This window comes from Phalaenopsis equestris, unplaced genomic scaffold (genome assembly GCF_001263595.1).
Source record: "Phalaenopsis equestris unplaced genomic scaffold, ASM126359v1 Scaffold000282, whole genome shotgun sequence".
NCBI classification, from domain to species: Eukaryota; Viridiplantae; Streptophyta; class Magnoliopsida; order Asparagales; family Orchidaceae; genus Phalaenopsis; species Phalaenopsis equestris.
In genome coordinates, this window is record NW_018164724.1 from 141817 (window position 1) to 159657 (window position 17841).

Sequence of the window (17841 nt, forward strand, 5' to 3'; positions counted from 1 at the left end):
ATATATATATATATATAGTCTGGGATGTGCTACTCGGAAATCATTTAGTTTTATGGGTAGGCGTTGCTGGTAGAAGTTTCAATCAAAGAAATGAATTGTTTTGCTTCTCCGGGTTTGTTGGAGTCTGGATTTCCATCAAAGTTTCTGTGCCAGCATTGAAGGATCTCGGGGTGTTTTTCCTGTGTCACCATATATATGGTAGATGTAGAAGAAGCTGGGGATAGTAGCAGATGGATGGGTTATAGTTAAAGAAACTGGTGCCATAGGTGACTCAACGGAGTCAATGTTTGGATTTAAATTGAGCTCGTAAGAGGAAATGTAAAAGGGAAAGGAAACCTTTTCGTAGGCCTTCTTTGAAGATCATGGTTGGCATAGCTTTTAACTCTATAAGTTCAAGAATTAAAGTGATAGAAAGAATTATTGTTAAGGAAATTCTAGACGTATTGGCAGCCTCTTTTTGGCGTGGTTGATGTAAAGGTATTTATAGATAATTGGAGAAGGGGATTTTGTCCTATTCAAAATATTGTTCATTTCAGTTCCTTGTTCAGTGGATTGGATTGGGTCTGGACCCAAAAGAATTAATTGCCCATAACATCGGAGATCAAGTAATTCTAAAGTATGTCATGTTTAAGTACATTGGATTTATCATGTAAATACAAGACAGATGAAGACCTCAATTCTATAGTTTTATTTTCATCGTTGAAATGAGAAGTGTTTTTGGATTTTTTTAATGTGATCAAATAATATGATTGAGACTTTATACGAAATTTTAATTTGATTGTCTTTGTTTTGTGAGCTAATTTGACTAATTAAAGCAAATGCAAATTAAAATAACTAAATTGATTGGGTCGGTTTGATTTAATTTAGATTTGAAATTTTGTTTAAACCAACTTGTTAAGGTTGGTGCAGGTTTGAAGTTTTGTAGAATCAAAATAAACCAAGCCAAACTGATTAAGCAAAATGTCTACTAACTAGAATGTTTTTTTTTTTTTTAAAATATAACTTAGAATGTTATTGCTAACATCTTATAGCTACGTTGAACCTAAAAATTGAATCAAAACAAAATGGAAACAACCTTGTTAATGATAGCATGATACCTTATCAAGGCTTAAACTATTTATCATATTAGATTAATTTACCAAACTAAGGCATGCCAAATCATTGAAAAATATTAAAATTTAAACTGAAAAATCAATTCCTAAATATTTGTTTTGAAAAAGTTAACTCAATTTTAACCAGACCAACTAGTTTATTTCCGTTTGGTTTGTTTTATTTCATCACAATGATGGTTTCATTTTTGTTTTAGTGTGTTAAACAGTTTAATTTGGTTTGATTTTAAGTACTATTCAGTTTAAAAGCAAATCATATACTTATTATTACATAAATTTTTTATTAGCTTATAATATTATTTCAATGTTCACAAAAAGAAAAGCACATGCTCTTTTTGAATGAATAAACCATATGAGCTTATTCTAGGAGTAATAGACGTGTAATATTGATTTTAAGATGGAAATCTATATGGTAAGTAGTATGTGTAGCGGTCTATGTATGTGCAATTATGTTTGTATGTGTACGGGGCTTAAATATCATTAGCAGTATATAGTGACCAAGTTTCATAGTCTATATGAAACTTATTTAACTTGGTGTAATGAAAAATGGCAAACTCATGTGATTTATGTGTTTAGTTTGGGATTAATCCAGAGGAAATGCAAAGAGATTTTGTGAACATATGTCCTTGAATCATTCCCTATTTTAATTTGTATCCTTTCCTTATGGCACAAGTCTTAAGTGTGATTATTATAGATTATTAGGGTGAAAATCTAATGAGCTCCATGAGTGCCACTCTGCAAGCCCATCTAGTCAATGAGACCAACTCCGTTAGGTCAGTTGTCATAAAGCTTTTTTGTTGATTGTATGACGATAATTCAAAATGGATATAAAACTCTGCCGTGAAAACAAAACTATAGTGACAAGTTTAGAGTCTACTAATAATATATATGAGAATAGAACAATGAAGCTGACAAAATAGTGAGAAAATTTTTGTGAGAACAAATTTGAAATCTTATTCACCATAGTATAAGGTACTATAGATGTCCCTACATGCTTGATTTGATCCTTTATTTTTAGGAATTTGGGCTCTCAATGAAACCTATATAAGAAGAGAAAATATTAAATATATGATTTGATTGTTCTTGACATATGAACATGTGATCGAGTAACTAAAATGTATACATTGACAATTGTTTGTGTGAGTTCTTTATAAGATACCATGGTTTGATGAGTGAAGTCATCAAATGAATGGATGGAGTCGATTGGTTGGATGGGATTTGCTAGGCTTAATTTATCTTCTAGGTGAGTATCGTTCAGATAACAGGGAAGCTCCTATTGAGTTGGGGAGAATATTGTTAAGCGAGGGCATCCCTTTGAATTGGGGTGTTTCACTGAGCAAGGAAAAGCCCTAAACTTCAGCGGGTACAACTGAGCAAGGGCGTGCGCTCCCTCTGAACTTGGCGGATGGCTCCACCCTTGGTTCAAATGCATCCCTAACATTATTTTAGAATTTATTTTTTTGGCCTACAATTACCATTCACTAATTTAAAATTGCATTTTTTGATGCTTGAGCTAATATAAACCTTTATATTTTGCCTTCTATAATATTTATCATATTATTGATGTTGAAGAAATCTCAACAATTTAAATGGCTGGCCCCTAGTTTTCTTCATTCTCCATGTTTTTCACCATGGACTACTCTAGTTTAGTATGAACCATTTGTACGGCAGAATGTCCTTTCAGGATTGTTTGTAGTGACTGTTTGATGGTGGAAATAAATTCATAAATGAACCATTTTGCATGAAATGTCTCACCATCACCTTAGAAATGTCAAATAATTACCATTTTGTTATTTATGAAGATAATTTTAAACGATTAAATTTTGTTCAACAAGATTCTTCATTCTCCGAAAGTTTTTACCATTTTTTATTTACTACTCTCTCTGGTGCAAAGGAATTGAACATCTTTATGTTCATCTGGGATTGGTTTTAATGACTGTTTGATTGTGAAAATCTTAGTAGTTGGATTATTTTCCATCAAATGTTGCATTTGACACCTTATTTAGTCAAAAGTCTTATTAATTAAAACATTTCTGTCTGGTGAAATGCCGCATGTTGAAATAAAGGTTTACTAATTTGAAAAGAGCGTACTCTATGCTAAAAAAGTGACAATATGACTTGTCAACATAATGCCCTTTTTATCTCTCTCTGGTTTATTTGATTTTTGGAAGATTTACATTCATACCACTCACTTCCTATGTATTTACATATCTAACTTATAAACTTCAATTTTTTGCATACATGCTAGCTTATGCATGCATGAAAAGGTATATTTCACTTTTTAAAAGATAAAATTGTGGTATTTTTTATGTAATATGAAAGATTTGGGTGGTGTAAATGTAAAAAGTAAATATAGAAGTTCAATATGTAAATACATATGAATTAGGTGGTGTTTATGTAAATACCCCTTGATTTTTTTTGTAATTTTTTTCATCCTTAACTGGTTTCCCCTCATTGCAGACGCCATGCGGACACAATTTTTGTTTGAAGTGTTTCCAGAGATGGTTGGGCCAAGGTAGACACACTTGTGTGAAATGCCGATCTCCTATTCCACCAAAAATGGTGTCTCAGCCAAGGATTAACTCTGCACTTGTAGTTGCCATACGAATGGCAAAGACAGCGAAGCCCGTGTCTGGCAACAAAACAAATGTTTACCATCATTTATTGAATGAAAACAGGCCTGATAAGGCATTCACTACCGAAAGGGCGAAAAAAGCTGGAAAAGCTAATGCATGTTGTGGACAAATCTTTGTAACAGTTCCTCCTGATCATTTTGGTCCGATTCTGCCAGAGAATGACCCCAAAAGAGGTAAAGGGGTGATGGTAGGTGAGTATTGGGAGGATCGATTGGAGTGTAGGCAATGGGGTGTTCATCTTCCTCATGTTTCTGGAATTGCTGGGCAGTCTGGATATGGTGCACAGTCCGTTGCTCTTTCAGGAGGGTATGAAGATGATGAAGATCATGGAGAATGGTTCCTATATACTGGAAGGTGAATTAAATAAGGGAAATTTACATGTGTAACACAAAATTCTTTTGTATTTACATATCTAGCACCTAAACATCAAGTTTTATCTGCACACCTTGCCTATGCATGAAAATATATATTTCACTTTTTAGAAGTTAAAATGGTGGTATTTTTTATGATATATGATTGATTTGAGTGGCATAAATGTAAGGAAGTAAAATTTAGGTGTTAGATATGTAAATTCATATGATTTGAGTGTTATGTATGTAAATGCCGCTCAAAAAAATCAGCTTTCCTATCATTGGTTAGTTTTTTGATGATTAATTTACTGAACACTATTTAAATGTTGGGAAATTTACATACGCAGCACACAATTATAATGTATCTGCATATCTAACACCTAAACTTTCATATTTACAGACACAGAATTTTAATGCTAACCTATGCATTAAAAAAATCTAGTCCGCGATTGAGATGTTGTAATAGTGATATTTTTGAATAATGTTCAAGATTTAAGTTTTTTTGTGTGCAAATACGAAAATTTAGGTGTGAGATATGTAAATACATTAGAATTGTGTGCTATATATGTAAATGCCCCTTAAATGTTTCGAGTATTTTTTTTATCAATATCACTTGGCAAGCACCGTTTAGTAGTTTTTCTTTTATTCTGCTCTCTTTCAATTTAATGAGTGGGCGTATGACTTCCTAATGCTTATATTGCCATTTTTAGTGCTGTTTAAATGATTTTGTTTGTGCTTTATTTGCACTGGAATAGGTTTCTTATTTCTAAGGAATCACCATTACATTGTTATTTTGGTTATCATTCTTTCTTAAAATGTCTTTTTTGGATTTTGAATGACTGATTGCTTTCTATAAATATTTTATGATGGCTTTAATCTTTGCATGGAACAGTGGTGGAAGAGACTTGAGTGGAAATAAACGGACCAGCAAGGATCAGTCCTTTGACCAAAAGTTTGAAAAGCTTAATGAAGCGCTGCGGGTTAGCTGTAGAAAGGGTTATCCTATCAGAGTTGTGAGGTAGGTAATGTACAACAACAACAACAAAGCCTTAATTCCACTAAGTGAGGTCGGCTACATGAATCTTTTTTCTTCATTGCGTCCTATTTAGTGTCATATTTTCATTGTGAGGTAGGTAATGTAAGTTTATAAAAAAAATATAAGAAGTCTTTACGCGAACATCTTTTTTTCGCATTGTTACAAGTGTGATTTATTAGTCATCACTCATGGTGTGCATTTTTTTGTTCATTAATAATTCATTTTTTTTCCCATTGCAACGTTTTAGCGAAATGGATTCCATGAGTTTTTATTTATTATTAAAACGATGTGATGATGAATTTAATTCTTGGATTTTAAATGTTTTCATTTCTAAAACAACCTGTTAAGAATAAAATTTAATTTTATTTGTTTTTTGTGCTATATGCTAGTAAGGCATTGTTTGTATATCATGTTCAGTTTTTCCATTTTTATAGGCAGGTTCATCATGACGGTTGATTTGGTATCAAGTTCATTCAATGATTTGATATAGTTTAGCTCTCAAACCATGGCAATCATCATGATGCATTGTTTGCATCGCGTGTTCATTTTTTCCATATAGGGAGGTTCATCATGATGGTTGAATTGGCATCAAACTCATTTAATGATGTGATAGAGTCTAGTTTTCATACCGTGACAATCATGAAAAAAGTCTCTATGCATATTTACATGCATGTCACTTTGGTGTTTTAAACTTATGTAGGAAAATATATATTTTCACTTTTAAAAAGTGATAGTAGTGCTATTTTTGATGTGATATTATAGATTTGAGTGCTGTGTGTAACAATAAAAAGTTTAGGTGTGAGATACGTAAATACATAAGGTTTTTTGTGCTATGTATGTAAATGGCCCTGGGAAATTTACATACATAGCACACAATTCTTATGTATTTACATATCTCACACTTAAATTTCATATTTACATACATTGTACTTTGGTGTTTTAAACTTATGCAGTAAAAAGGTGTATTTCACTTTCCAAAAGTGGCAATAGTTTTTTTTTTAAATGATATTAAAGATTTGAGTGCTGTGTGTAAAAATGAAAGTTTAGGTGTGAGATACATTAATACATATGATCTGTGTGCTATGTATGTAAATGGCCCAATAATTTTTTGCTTCGTTTTCTTTTTTTCACTTCTTTGGTACCAGATCCCATAAAGAGAAACGTTCTGCTTATGCTCCTGAATCTGGTGTGCGTTATGATGGAATTTACAGAATTGAGAAGTGTTGGCGTAAAGTTGGAATTCAGGTAGAATCCCTTTCTCTTTCTTTTTATTGTATTTTTTTCTAGCGCCCATTTTACATTCTTTCTTATCACATGCAGCTGTTTTAGTCTTGGTTTTGTAAAATTTTTCAGGGATTTAAAGTCTGTAGATACCTTTTTGTTCGGTGTGACAATGAGCCCGCTCCGTGGAGCAGGTTTTCAACCGTCTTTTATTACGATTTGGCTTTACTTTGTATTTTTTTTGTGTGCTTTCTCAGTCTGATGGCTTAGAAATGTAAATAAATATGGTACTCCAGCTAAAGCATCATCATCTTCATTTTATGTATTCGGCTATTTGAAATTGGTTTTAACAATCATAATTTATTCTTTGCGTGGGAAGCTGATGGGTCTGTACGCCGCGATCTCATAGCTCTAATCGCGACTCTATCGAGCAATGCTCGATTCTTCCCAGCAAGATTGAATCACTTAAGATGTAGTTTTGGGTCTGTACACTGATTCTGACCTTCGCTCTCCAGCTAGAGAAGAACTACATTTTGGCGCGATTTCTTCACAAAAGTCGGTGTGATGTAGATAGACCGTGTACGCTGCAATCCGGACCTTCGCCTCCTAGCTAGCGAATCGCCACTGTTTGGCATGGTTTCTACAGGAAAGTCAGTGTGATGTAGGCCCTGTACTCCATGCTGCATTCTTTTGTTTTTTCAGGAATTCTTAGAAATCAACAACTTTGATGCCATTTGATAAGATTTGATATGATGTTTCATAAAAATTAGGGCAAACACATTTTATTACAAAAACATCAAACATTCAACATGAATACAACGATAAACACCTATGATTTTAGAGGCAGGCGATCTCTCACAATTCCTACAATTTGAGAGGTAACAAATCTCTCCCAAACCCTAAACGTAAGATTCACAATAACAATCACATGCATACCTAACCCTAAACTTATTAAGGTCTATTTACACTAACTCATAGGAAGTGCCAAAACTCTCAGGAGATGATGACGGAGGCGATGACGACAACATTTGAAGACGACCTGACCCTTTTTTCAAGGGAATTAAAGATCAATATTTTAGAGATCAACCACATCCTTGACGAGTACAGGAAGGTGAATAACTTTTGTGCAATAGATATATTGTTATTGAGATGCCAACTAGTGAACTGTCAGGATGTCTTATATTTCATGTTGGTTTTTCTCTCCCAGCTATACCAAGAATTGATGGATGTTTGAGAAGAATTGAGGGAGACATAGACTAATTTCAATCTACACACAGAGATATTACAGGCTTTCCAAGTGAGGATGTTGATCCTTGAAGAGGAGAATAGAAGATTGTGATCGTTGAGGAGACGTCCTTAACCCGGAAGTGAAATGACCCCATTCTAGCCCAATGGCAGCTTGTGAGAGAGACTTTTGATGGCATGGGGAAAGTTGAAACAAATTGATGTCTTTGTTTCTATTTTTTCACGCATTTTTATTGATGCTTTATCATATGGTTTAAACTGGTGTAATCGTCGATTGATAGTGTATGTATCTGTACGTTCTGCTTGATGTAATAAAATTTTTGATGTTGCTTCTGAATCATGATTTATCCTCTTTTGGGATGCTGCAACTTTTCAAATGTGCAGAATTTTGCAATTAAAGTTGGTACATGCACTTTATAAAAAAAAATAACGTATCTTTTTAGACTGTGCCTTCTATGATTTGTATCATCGGGGCCGCGTATCTTCTGAGGCTTGTGCATTCTTATGCTTATGCCTTCTAGGAGCTTGAAATGTGTCGCTGCCTTCTAATGCTTGTAGCGTTCTGAGGTTTTTGATGTACATGTGCATTTTGAGGCTTGTAGTCTTCTGAGGTCTTTGATGTACCTGTGTCTTTTGAGTAGTTGTAGTCTTCTAAGGTCTTTGATGTACCTGTGTCTTTTGAGTAGTTTTCTGAGGTTTTTGATGTACCTGTGTCATTTGAGCACTTGTGCCTTCTGAGGTCTTTGAGTGGGGATTATATCAATCACTTGCTCTTTTGGAGTTTTTCTTGTGAGGATTATGTTCCCTACTAGTTTTCTATTGAGACTTGCCTTTTGGGCTCATCTTTTAGAGGCATTGTAACTTTTCATCGAGTCTTGCCTCCTGGGTTTGACTTCTTGGCGTACTGTATCTTTCCATCCACTCTCGCCTCTTTGGCTTGACTTTCAGGGGCATGATAGCTTTTCATCGAGTCTTACCGCTTGGGTTTGCCTTTCAGGGTTATCTTATCATCCCATCAACTCTTGTTTCTTGGGCTCGACTTTCAGGGGTATGGTAACTTCCCATCGAGTCTTACCTCTTGGTTTCGATTTCTAGGGATATGGTAGCTTCCCATCGAGTTTTGCCTTTCAGCTCGACTTTCAGGAGCATGGTGGAGATCTTGTTTGTCGTTTGCCCTTAAGTAGCCCTTTTACATAAAAATTTTCCGTGAGAAAATAAGAAAATTTCACTAAACGATAGTGTAAAGCAATATGAAAATTGTGCTAGAATAAAATTAAGAGTTTATATCTCAGTCTTTTACTCAAATAAGATAATTTAGAGTTGTATTTTTCATTTAATAATCCCGATGATTTTCTTTTGGTGCTTCACGCCTCGTTCTTGTAAATAGCAACCTAGGTCACCTTGGCATATCAAACGTTCAAGTTTTTTCTTTAATTGAAAACATCTTTCTGTTTAATGTCTTTTTGCTTAGTGAAAATGACAATACTGAGACAAGTCTCCACAATTTAGATTTCTTAATGGGTTTGGCCCTTGACGACTTTTTCATTCTTGATGACCTTTAGGATATTGATACATGACGTGTTGAGTAGCGTGTATTCTTTTTTTGATCGAGACTCATGATTCCCTATAGTTTAAGTTTTTTTCGCTGTGAGTTTGATTGGAATCCTCGACATTATTCTTGCATCTGCCTCTCAATCGCTTGAATTGTTCCTCGAGTTTATTGATGGCCTTGTTTGTAGAGATTTGAGATTCGACGTGATAGAAGAGATCGTAAGAGTGCACTGTCTCCGCATTTGTGATGAATAAAAAAGTCTCGGGCAGAGCCCTCCAAGAATGACTCCTCTTAGTAACTCTAGATCCACTCCCGAAATCTGGCGGGCTTTAGTGGAGAAGCTGCAAAAGTATTCCTTGAGGGTTCCCCTTCATTCGGGTGAACTCCTGATAAGTGGTATGCATATTTGATGGTCCTATTCTACAAATAGTCTGACAAGCTTATTGAAGGTATTGATGGTGCCCCCCAGGAGGGAGTAAAATTATGTGCGAGCTTGACTTTTGAGAGCTGCAGGGAACACTTGACAAATAAATACATCAGAGACACGGTGAATGTGCATGATGGTTTGATAGTGGTCGACGTGGATGCTCGAGAGCTTAAAACCCACTACGATGGGTTGTCGGAGAACCTACTCCACCAAAAGTGTGGATTTTTGGAAGCTGCGGCAAGCGGGGAGGCAATCCTTTTTTTCTCCAGAGCGAACTCATTCCGGACCAGACGTCGTAACTCATTACGGATGACATCACCAAGAGCATCAGTAAGGTGGGGCGGTGCCAGGTGAGATGCACGAGACAGATTAGTGGAACTTGTAACGTCAAGTAGATCGATATTTTGTCTGGGCAGGTGAATGATTTCATCATTAGGAGAGAACTCAGTAAGGTATTTCCTGTTGGATGTTGAACTTGTGGTAAATAAGCTCTATCCAGGTGCATGGGCATCGACTTCCGTAGGAGCTGGAAGATCTCATGTTGGGACTCCATTCTACGTACTCGGTCTTTCAGAGAAGGAACTTAGGCACCTTCGTCAGTGGGGTAATGCCTTATAGAGTGGGCTAATGCCTTATAGAGTAGAAGGAAGCAGAGGCCTGATGCCCTTGGCTCTGTGACTGTCTCTTGGATTGATGGGTGTTGGAGAGATGTTTTGTTGTTGCGAGTGTTGCGCCTAGTGACCATGCAACAATTCTTGCAAGTATTTTAGCGGTGGGAATACTTTTTTCCTACAGAAAACGCTAAACTGATGTGTGCTAGAAGCTTCGTGACAGTAGAGTAATGAATTGTCTTATTATTGCACGAAAATTCAACACACTCAGATGGAAAAAAAAACTAGTATAAACACTAGAAGTTTTTACGTGGAAAACCCATAAAGAGAAAAATCACGAGGGTTGACCAAACTGAAGAGATCCACTATAAACTGGAGATTACAAGTACAGTTCTTTATCCCACTGAAGTAAAAATGTTACACAATCTTCTAAGATACAAAATAGGTATGCGGATGAACTTGTTGTAAGAAGTGGGTGACTATCGATGGTGATCGATAATGACCAGCGAGTGGTGGTCGACGACTGGTGGTCGGCAGCAATCGGCGACGAAGTGATGCTGGACTTCAACTTCTTCTCTAAGCTTCAAGCTCTTCTTCGGGTTTTAAGTTTCTCTCTCTTTTTCATGAGAGCGTTGGATCTCTATTTATAGAGTTTCGATTGCAATTAATGAAATTGATCGGATGACTCAGAGAGCTTCTCTTGATCATACAACATTTGATGAGCATTTGAGGGTCTTAACGATACCGAAATTTAGCGATTCTGTGCTCATTGGATTCGTCTTGTCGAGACGCTCTATTCGACTATAAGCATGCCGGATTCAACATATGTTTGAACTTTCAAATATGCCCAAAAAACTTCTAAAAACACTTTAATAGCTTGATTTGAGCTTGATTTGACACAAATTAGACCAATTTTAGTACTATTGGGTATGCGTAGTTGAGCCAATCAGTCTGACTGTAAGTTTGCTGAAATCGGAGTTCAGAATGGCTTCTAATTGAAGTTTGAGTGTTTCCTGGTCAAAAGATTGCTTCGAAATCCATGTCATACATCGAGATTTGTGTCGGATGATGAAGATTTGTTAATGGCGTATCAAAACTAATGAGAAATCCGAACTTATTGGATCACTCAAGTCACATCATTGTTTGAATGCCACATAATTTTTTTATCGTTTCTTTATTGTTGGGAGCAGTTGAACTCAAAAGTATTTTCATCAAGACAATCCATCAGAATGTAGCTTTTCCATTCAAATCTATGTAATATTCAAATTAAAGTATAGCTTTTCTTTGATTACTCGTGCTATAGATGATGAAATTGAAGTTATGGAAAATGTACATACAAACCACACAATTCTTATCTGTAACACCCAAAATTTGATATTTAGGCTTAACATTTTGGTGCATAAACCTAAAGTATAAAAAGGTGTACTTCACTTTAAAAAAAGTTAATGATGATGGTATTTTAGATGCAGTTTTAAAATTTTAAGTGTTATGGATGCAAATATAAATGTTAGATATGTTAGTATGTAAGAATTGTGTGTTATGTTCGTAAATGCCCCTAAATTTAAAGAATCACTATTTGATAATGATAAGAAAATAGTGCTTCCGTGTAGCTAAGTGTGTAACATAAAGATTTTTTTTCCCCTCAATTTCAAATTTCGATGCTCTTAAATATTCAATTGTTTGGCAGTGATGAGAATGGCGACCGCCCGAGGCCACTACCTGATATTAAGGAGCTGAAGCTCGCTACTAATATTACAGAAAGGAAAGAAGCGTCTGCATGGGGCTACAATGTAAGTACAATTTTGTTAGCTCCTTCTATCTCAGTAGAAAAACACAAGTTGGTTGCCCAATATGAATATTTAAAGGTCACTCTATTGTTGGAGAGGATTATTTTGGATTATTTTGGTCAATTTCATTTTAATGTATCATATTTCTTTAATTTAGTCTTTCAAATATTTAAACTTGATTTAAAATCATCTCTGAGGGACTAAGGCTAAATTTGGAGCAGGGGTATGTTGATGATGTGTTGTCATATCGCATTTTTAGGTGTTTGGCAAAACTATCTTTTCGCCTGTTTTTTCACCATCGGCGGGAAATTGTATTTTTGCAACCTGACGTGGCTACCAGAAGGATGCGACCTAATTTTTTTGAAAATAAAATAATTATGTAATTGCCACAACTTTTTAAACAACATTTTCTTCTGCAGCAGCTTCACAACTATTTCAACTGCTTCTTCAAACAACTATAGTTGCCCTAAACACCTAAACTGCGATTAGTTTTGTATAATTGAGGGACTAATTAGAATTAATTTTGTATCATAATTTTTATATGAGGGCTTGTTTTAGATCAATTTATTTAATCAAGTAATTAAATCAGAGAAGTGGGACATTCTGGGATTAATTTGGCCCCAAAATTTTGGGTGTTATCTTAGTATTTAACGTTATTATTAATATTTGTAGTTTTGTTCTTTGGCTTTTTCCTTTGATACACTCAAACTCAATTATAACATAATATAGTTTATCTCAGTCGTTCATGACACCACGTATGGGACATGCTTTTACCTTCAAAAACTCCATCCACACATCAAATTAAAAATATTAAAAATATATGGGATATGCATGTTCAATACAATGCGTATGTTTTTAAATAAGTTAAAAATACTTAAATTAGTTGTTGATTATGCCTTTTTATAAGATTAGAATTTTTTCACTCATATCATTCTTTATTTCATTTATACAATTTCCTTGAATTTTTTTTAATTAAAAAGCATATAATTTATAGTACTATGTAAAAATATGTGATCAAGTCTTATTTATAATAATGGGCGTCTCATATCTAGGGGTGTAAACGAACCGAACACGAACAAATATTGCTTGTGTTCGTGTTCGGTTCATTTGAAATTTCGTTTGTTTGAAATAAGTTCGTGTTTGAAATTGTTCGTGAAGTCACTGGTCGTATTCTTTTCTTAACGAACAAGCCGAACACAAGCTGCTCGCGAACGACGGGCCAGTTTGACATCCCTAATATTAATATATATAAATAGTATATTATATTAATTATACAACTTATATTATATAAATATATAATATCTATATTAGTATTTTATTAATATAGTATATTAATATATTATTATTATTAATTTATTATATATTATAATTTATAAAATTTAATTTTTTAAAATATCATAAATTTTTTATATATAATTATTTTAAATTATTTTTTATTTTAAACAATAACGATTCGAACACGAACAAACGCATCACTGTTCGTGTTTGGTTTGTTTAATTAACCGAACGAAAAAAATTTGTTCACGTTCATGTCGTTTACTTATTGAACGAATTGAACACGAGCTTTTTTGACATTCCTACTCATATCAAGTCTTGTGCCATGCCCTTATCCCTTATCTTTATTGATTCGTGCTTTCATATTGATAGATTGTTGGGGCATTTACATACATACCACCACATTCTTTTGTATTTACAAATCCGACATCTAAATTTTACTCTTTACATTTATACCATCCAGTTCTTTTTTATCACATAAAAAATATCACAATTTTAGCTTTTAGAAAGTTAAACACACTAGCATGAGAGATAGACTTGATCATTATTTTTATTATCCTTTTGCTTAGGAAAAGAATGGGTGGGGTTGGAAAAAGCCTCCACCGAAAAGTAGAAAGATTTCGGTCTCAGGGAATATTGATGCGAAAAATAGTGGACGAAAAAGAAGCATTAAAAGCACCAGCATGAGAGATAGACTGCTTAAAGGTTTGCTTCTTTCCTGTCCATGAATTTGAAAAGGAAGATTTGCATACATACCACTCAGTTCTTATATATTTACATATCTAACACCTAAAGGCATCAAAAGGTGTATATCATTTTTTTTAAAATTTATAATAGTATTATTTTTTATGTAATATAAAAGATTTGGGTGGTTAAAATGTAAACAAAAGCAAAATTTTGGTTTATAAATGCAAATAGATAGAAATTGGATGATATGTATGTAAATGCCCCATTTGAACTCCGTGGAGAAATTCTTATATCTGAATAATGCATGCAGTGTTGCTTATTAATAAGCATGGGAACGTAATCTGTACTTATTATGTGTAAACTTGTGTTCCCTCGCCTAATATAAAAGTGTGTGGAGTTTTGTGTGATATGAAAGATTCGGGTGGTATAAATGTAAAAAATAAATGTAAATAAATAGGAATTGGTTGGTATGTATGTAAATGGCCCCCATTTTTTTCAACGATAATAATTTACATTTTTTTGGGAGGAAATTTACATACCCACCACACATCTGATGTATTTACTTATTTAACATCCAAATTTTAATACTTTAGTTTTATAAACCTATGCTTGAGAAGATGTTTCACCTTTAGAGAGTTAGTAACTGTGGTATTGCATGAAAGTTTAGGTGTCAGATTTGTAAATACTTAAAAAAAAAATTATGGTATATTTGTAAATGTATCATTATTTGAACAAGTGCTGTTCTCTGCTGTAGAATTTAAATGTGAGATTTGCTCGAAGGTTATGATCTTTCCCCTCACAACTCCTTGCGCTCACAATTTCTGCAAGAAGTGTTTACTGGATGCATATGATGACCAGTCCTTCATAAGGGAGAGGACGAGTGGGGGTCGGACTCTTAGGGCCCAGAAGATAGTGAAGAAGTGCCCTTCGTGTAAGATTGACATCAGTGATTATTTGCAAAATCCACAGGTTTGTCCCCACGTGCTTAATTTTTATCTTTCTATCTCTTCCAATTGCATAATTTTTCTGCGCCGCATACTCAGATCAGTTGGTCGGGGATCTGCTTGTCAGTTGTAAGTCTACTCTGGTCTGAGATTCAATTACCCCCAAATGATGGTCGGGGCTTGTATAATAGCCAACGGCCAAACTTTTTTCAAGAAAAAAAAATTGCATAATTTTTCTTTTTTTTCTTTTTGAAGATTTACATTCACGCCACTCTATTCCTTGTGCATTTGCATATCTAGCACCAAAACTTCAATTTTTACGTTCATGTCTTCTTACCTATTCATGAGAAGGTGTATTTAACTTTTAAAAAGAAAAAATGGTGGTATTTTTAACGTGAAGTGGAAGATGATATAAATGTAAAATGTAAAATTTAGGTGTTATATATGTAAATACCTAAGAATTGGAAGGTATGTATGTAACTACCTCTTTTTATTGCATGCATGCCACTCAAATTTAGCACCTAAACTTCAATTTTTTACATTCATGCCTTCTTACATATGCATGAAAAGGTGTATTACACTTTTAAGAAGTTATATGTAAATACATAAGAATTGGAAGTTATGTATGTAAATAACCCCCTTATTTAAAGCAGTGTCACATGGGATTATCACTTTATTTCCAACAAATATGATACACATTCGAGCATCTACTTGCATAAACATTCCTTTCATAGCGTTGCATTTCTGTTTTTAGGTGGGGTATATGTCTAACTAGAAAATAATTTTAAGCAAGTATGAGTAACTCGAACTTAATATGTTTGTTAATTATGTAAAAAATCTCAATTTGATTGATCAAACATGAACTCGAATGCGACCCAACATGACATGAGATCCCAATTACTCGTGAAGGATTTGTGTTAGACCCATACTTTAATTTTGGCACCCAATTCTTATGTTTTCGGCATAGGTTAGGTGGTCTAATATGTAAATACATGAGGATTGAGTGATAGTTATGTAATATTAAAGAGTTTAACAAAAATTTAAGGGTGAAAAATGTGATTTTCTGACCAGTTTCTACCAATTTTGCAGGTGAACAGAGAGCTCATGGATTTGATTGATTCACTCCATCAGAAGATGAAGGATGCGAACACAGAGATAAATGTGGAAGAAACTGAAAGTAAAGATTATAATGATGTGGATACAAATGGGAAAAACAATACTGAGATTACTTTACCAGAAGAACTGAAACCAGGTGATAAAGAGGTTCAAAGGCTTGGGAAGAAAAGAAAGCAACATTAGAAAAAAATCAAGTAAGTTGATGACATTAATGAATTTGATGAGTATTTTTTTATGTAAAATCTTTGCATTGTTTTATGTTGTTTTTGATATTTTATATTTTTGCATCTTGTGGGCCTTTTGCTGGTTATAGAGGGTGAAAATTGTTTGATTGGTTGAATCTGTAATGCAGTTTATATGGACTGTAGGGATTTTATAAATTTTAGTGTTTAGTTGGATGAAAATGAAATATATTGTAAATTTGGGTGTATTTTCAAATTTGTTAGGTTTTGAGTGAGTTTTAGATGCATTGCAAACTGTAATTATTGTTGCCACTGCAGTCTTCTTAAGTCTAATGTGCTCTTAGCATTGTCAAATTTAGGGATACAAAGTTCTGTTCTCCTGAGCAATAAATAGATTTGTGTTGATCAGTTCGTGAGTAACCAACCACAAAGGAATAAAGTGTATGTCACTTATTGTGCTTTTCACACACATGCACACTCTCTTTCTTTCTATCTTATGATCTACTAATAAAATAACTAAAAAAAATAAATTTGCCTCATCTCTTCCTCCCTCACGCGACACCCACGGAACCCACGACGCAAGCATGGAGGAGAACCGACGACCGAAATTTCCCGGAGTCCCTTCTGCGCCAATTCTCAACCAAATTTTGTGTTCATGATTTTGTTTTGTTTAGCTCGAAGAGTAGATCACATACATATGGATATTTAAGTATTTTGTGGTCTATTTTGCGATCTGGAATGGAGAGAAGTTCGGGATTATCGTTTCAATTTAAGAGATATATCTGAGCGTAAGAGGTTTGTCCTCAATTAGATTTGAATAAGTAGGCTCCTTTGAGCTTATTCAACTTTTCGTGACGTCGGTTTGATGTTGTTTTTACGTCGGATTGGAGGTTCGCCGAAATTTAGCTCGGTTTCGACTTTTCCGGTGTCTTCGGCGTTTTCCGAAGAGTGAGGAGAAAGGGATTTGCTGCTGTGTGTAGTGAAGAAGAAATGGAGTGCCGGGGCTTGCTTAAGAATGGAGTAGTGCTATATAGGGGAGATAAAGGGGGAGAGAAATTATTTTACAATTTTTTTTTATTATTATTTTTAATCCTATAGCCAGCCGAGAAAGAGAGAGAGAGAGAGGCGTGGAGAAGCATGCGTGATAACTGAATAGTAGAGAGAGAGAGAGAGAGAGAGAAGAGGTGTGGGAATAAGGTAAGTCCACGCGTGAGAATTTATTGTTATATATATATATATACACACATATAATTTTATTATATGTATAATACTATTAATATTAATATTAATAATATCATTATTATTATTATTTGTGTGTTTTTTTTTTCAAACACGTCTTCGGGATGGAATGAACACTCTTTTAATCAAAATCGACATTCGAAGCGCACTCACGCGATCCGTTTCGTCATCCAGGGTCTTTCGGACGACTTTGGTCGACGGTCATGTTAAAAATGCGTCAAATTTAATTTGCGTTGAATTTTTTGTTCGAGATCGATCGTTTTGGAAATTGATCATGGGGCAATTAAATGAGTTTGTATTCAATTGAAATTATATTTAGATATGCTGAATTTGATGTGAGTTTGAAATTGAGGTATTTGATTATCATTAAGATTAATTTGACGATTTTGGTTAAAGTGTGTGAATTTGGTCAAATTTGATCCAA

The 17841-nt window shown here is 34.3% G+C and overlaps 1 protein-coding gene across 1 annotated transcript in view; it reads left to right on the top strand.

Moving 5' to 3' along the window:
• LOC110024948 (E3 ubiquitin-protein ligase ORTHRUS 2-like) overlaps positions 1 to 16416 on the top strand; it is a 16894-nt gene extending 478 nt beyond the window's left edge. Inside the window, exons 2-9 of the mRNA XM_020725146.1 lie at positions 3562 to 4099; positions 4988 to 5113; positions 6277 to 6376; positions 6485 to 6546; positions 11875 to 11977; positions 13819 to 13954; positions 14691 to 14905; positions 15970 to 16416. Coding sequence (XP_020580805.1) covers positions 3562 to 4099; positions 4988 to 5113; positions 6277 to 6376; positions 6485 to 6546; positions 11875 to 11977; positions 13819 to 13954; positions 14691 to 14905; positions 15970 to 16179 — 1490 coding nt within the window. The 3' untranslated portion in view covers positions 16180 to 16416. The remainder of the gene's footprint in view (positions 1 to 3561; positions 4100 to 4987; positions 5114 to 6276; positions 6377 to 6484; positions 6547 to 11874; positions 11978 to 13818; positions 13955 to 14690; positions 14906 to 15969) is intronic.
• The last annotated feature ends 1425 nt before the right edge of the window (positions 16417 to 17841 follow it).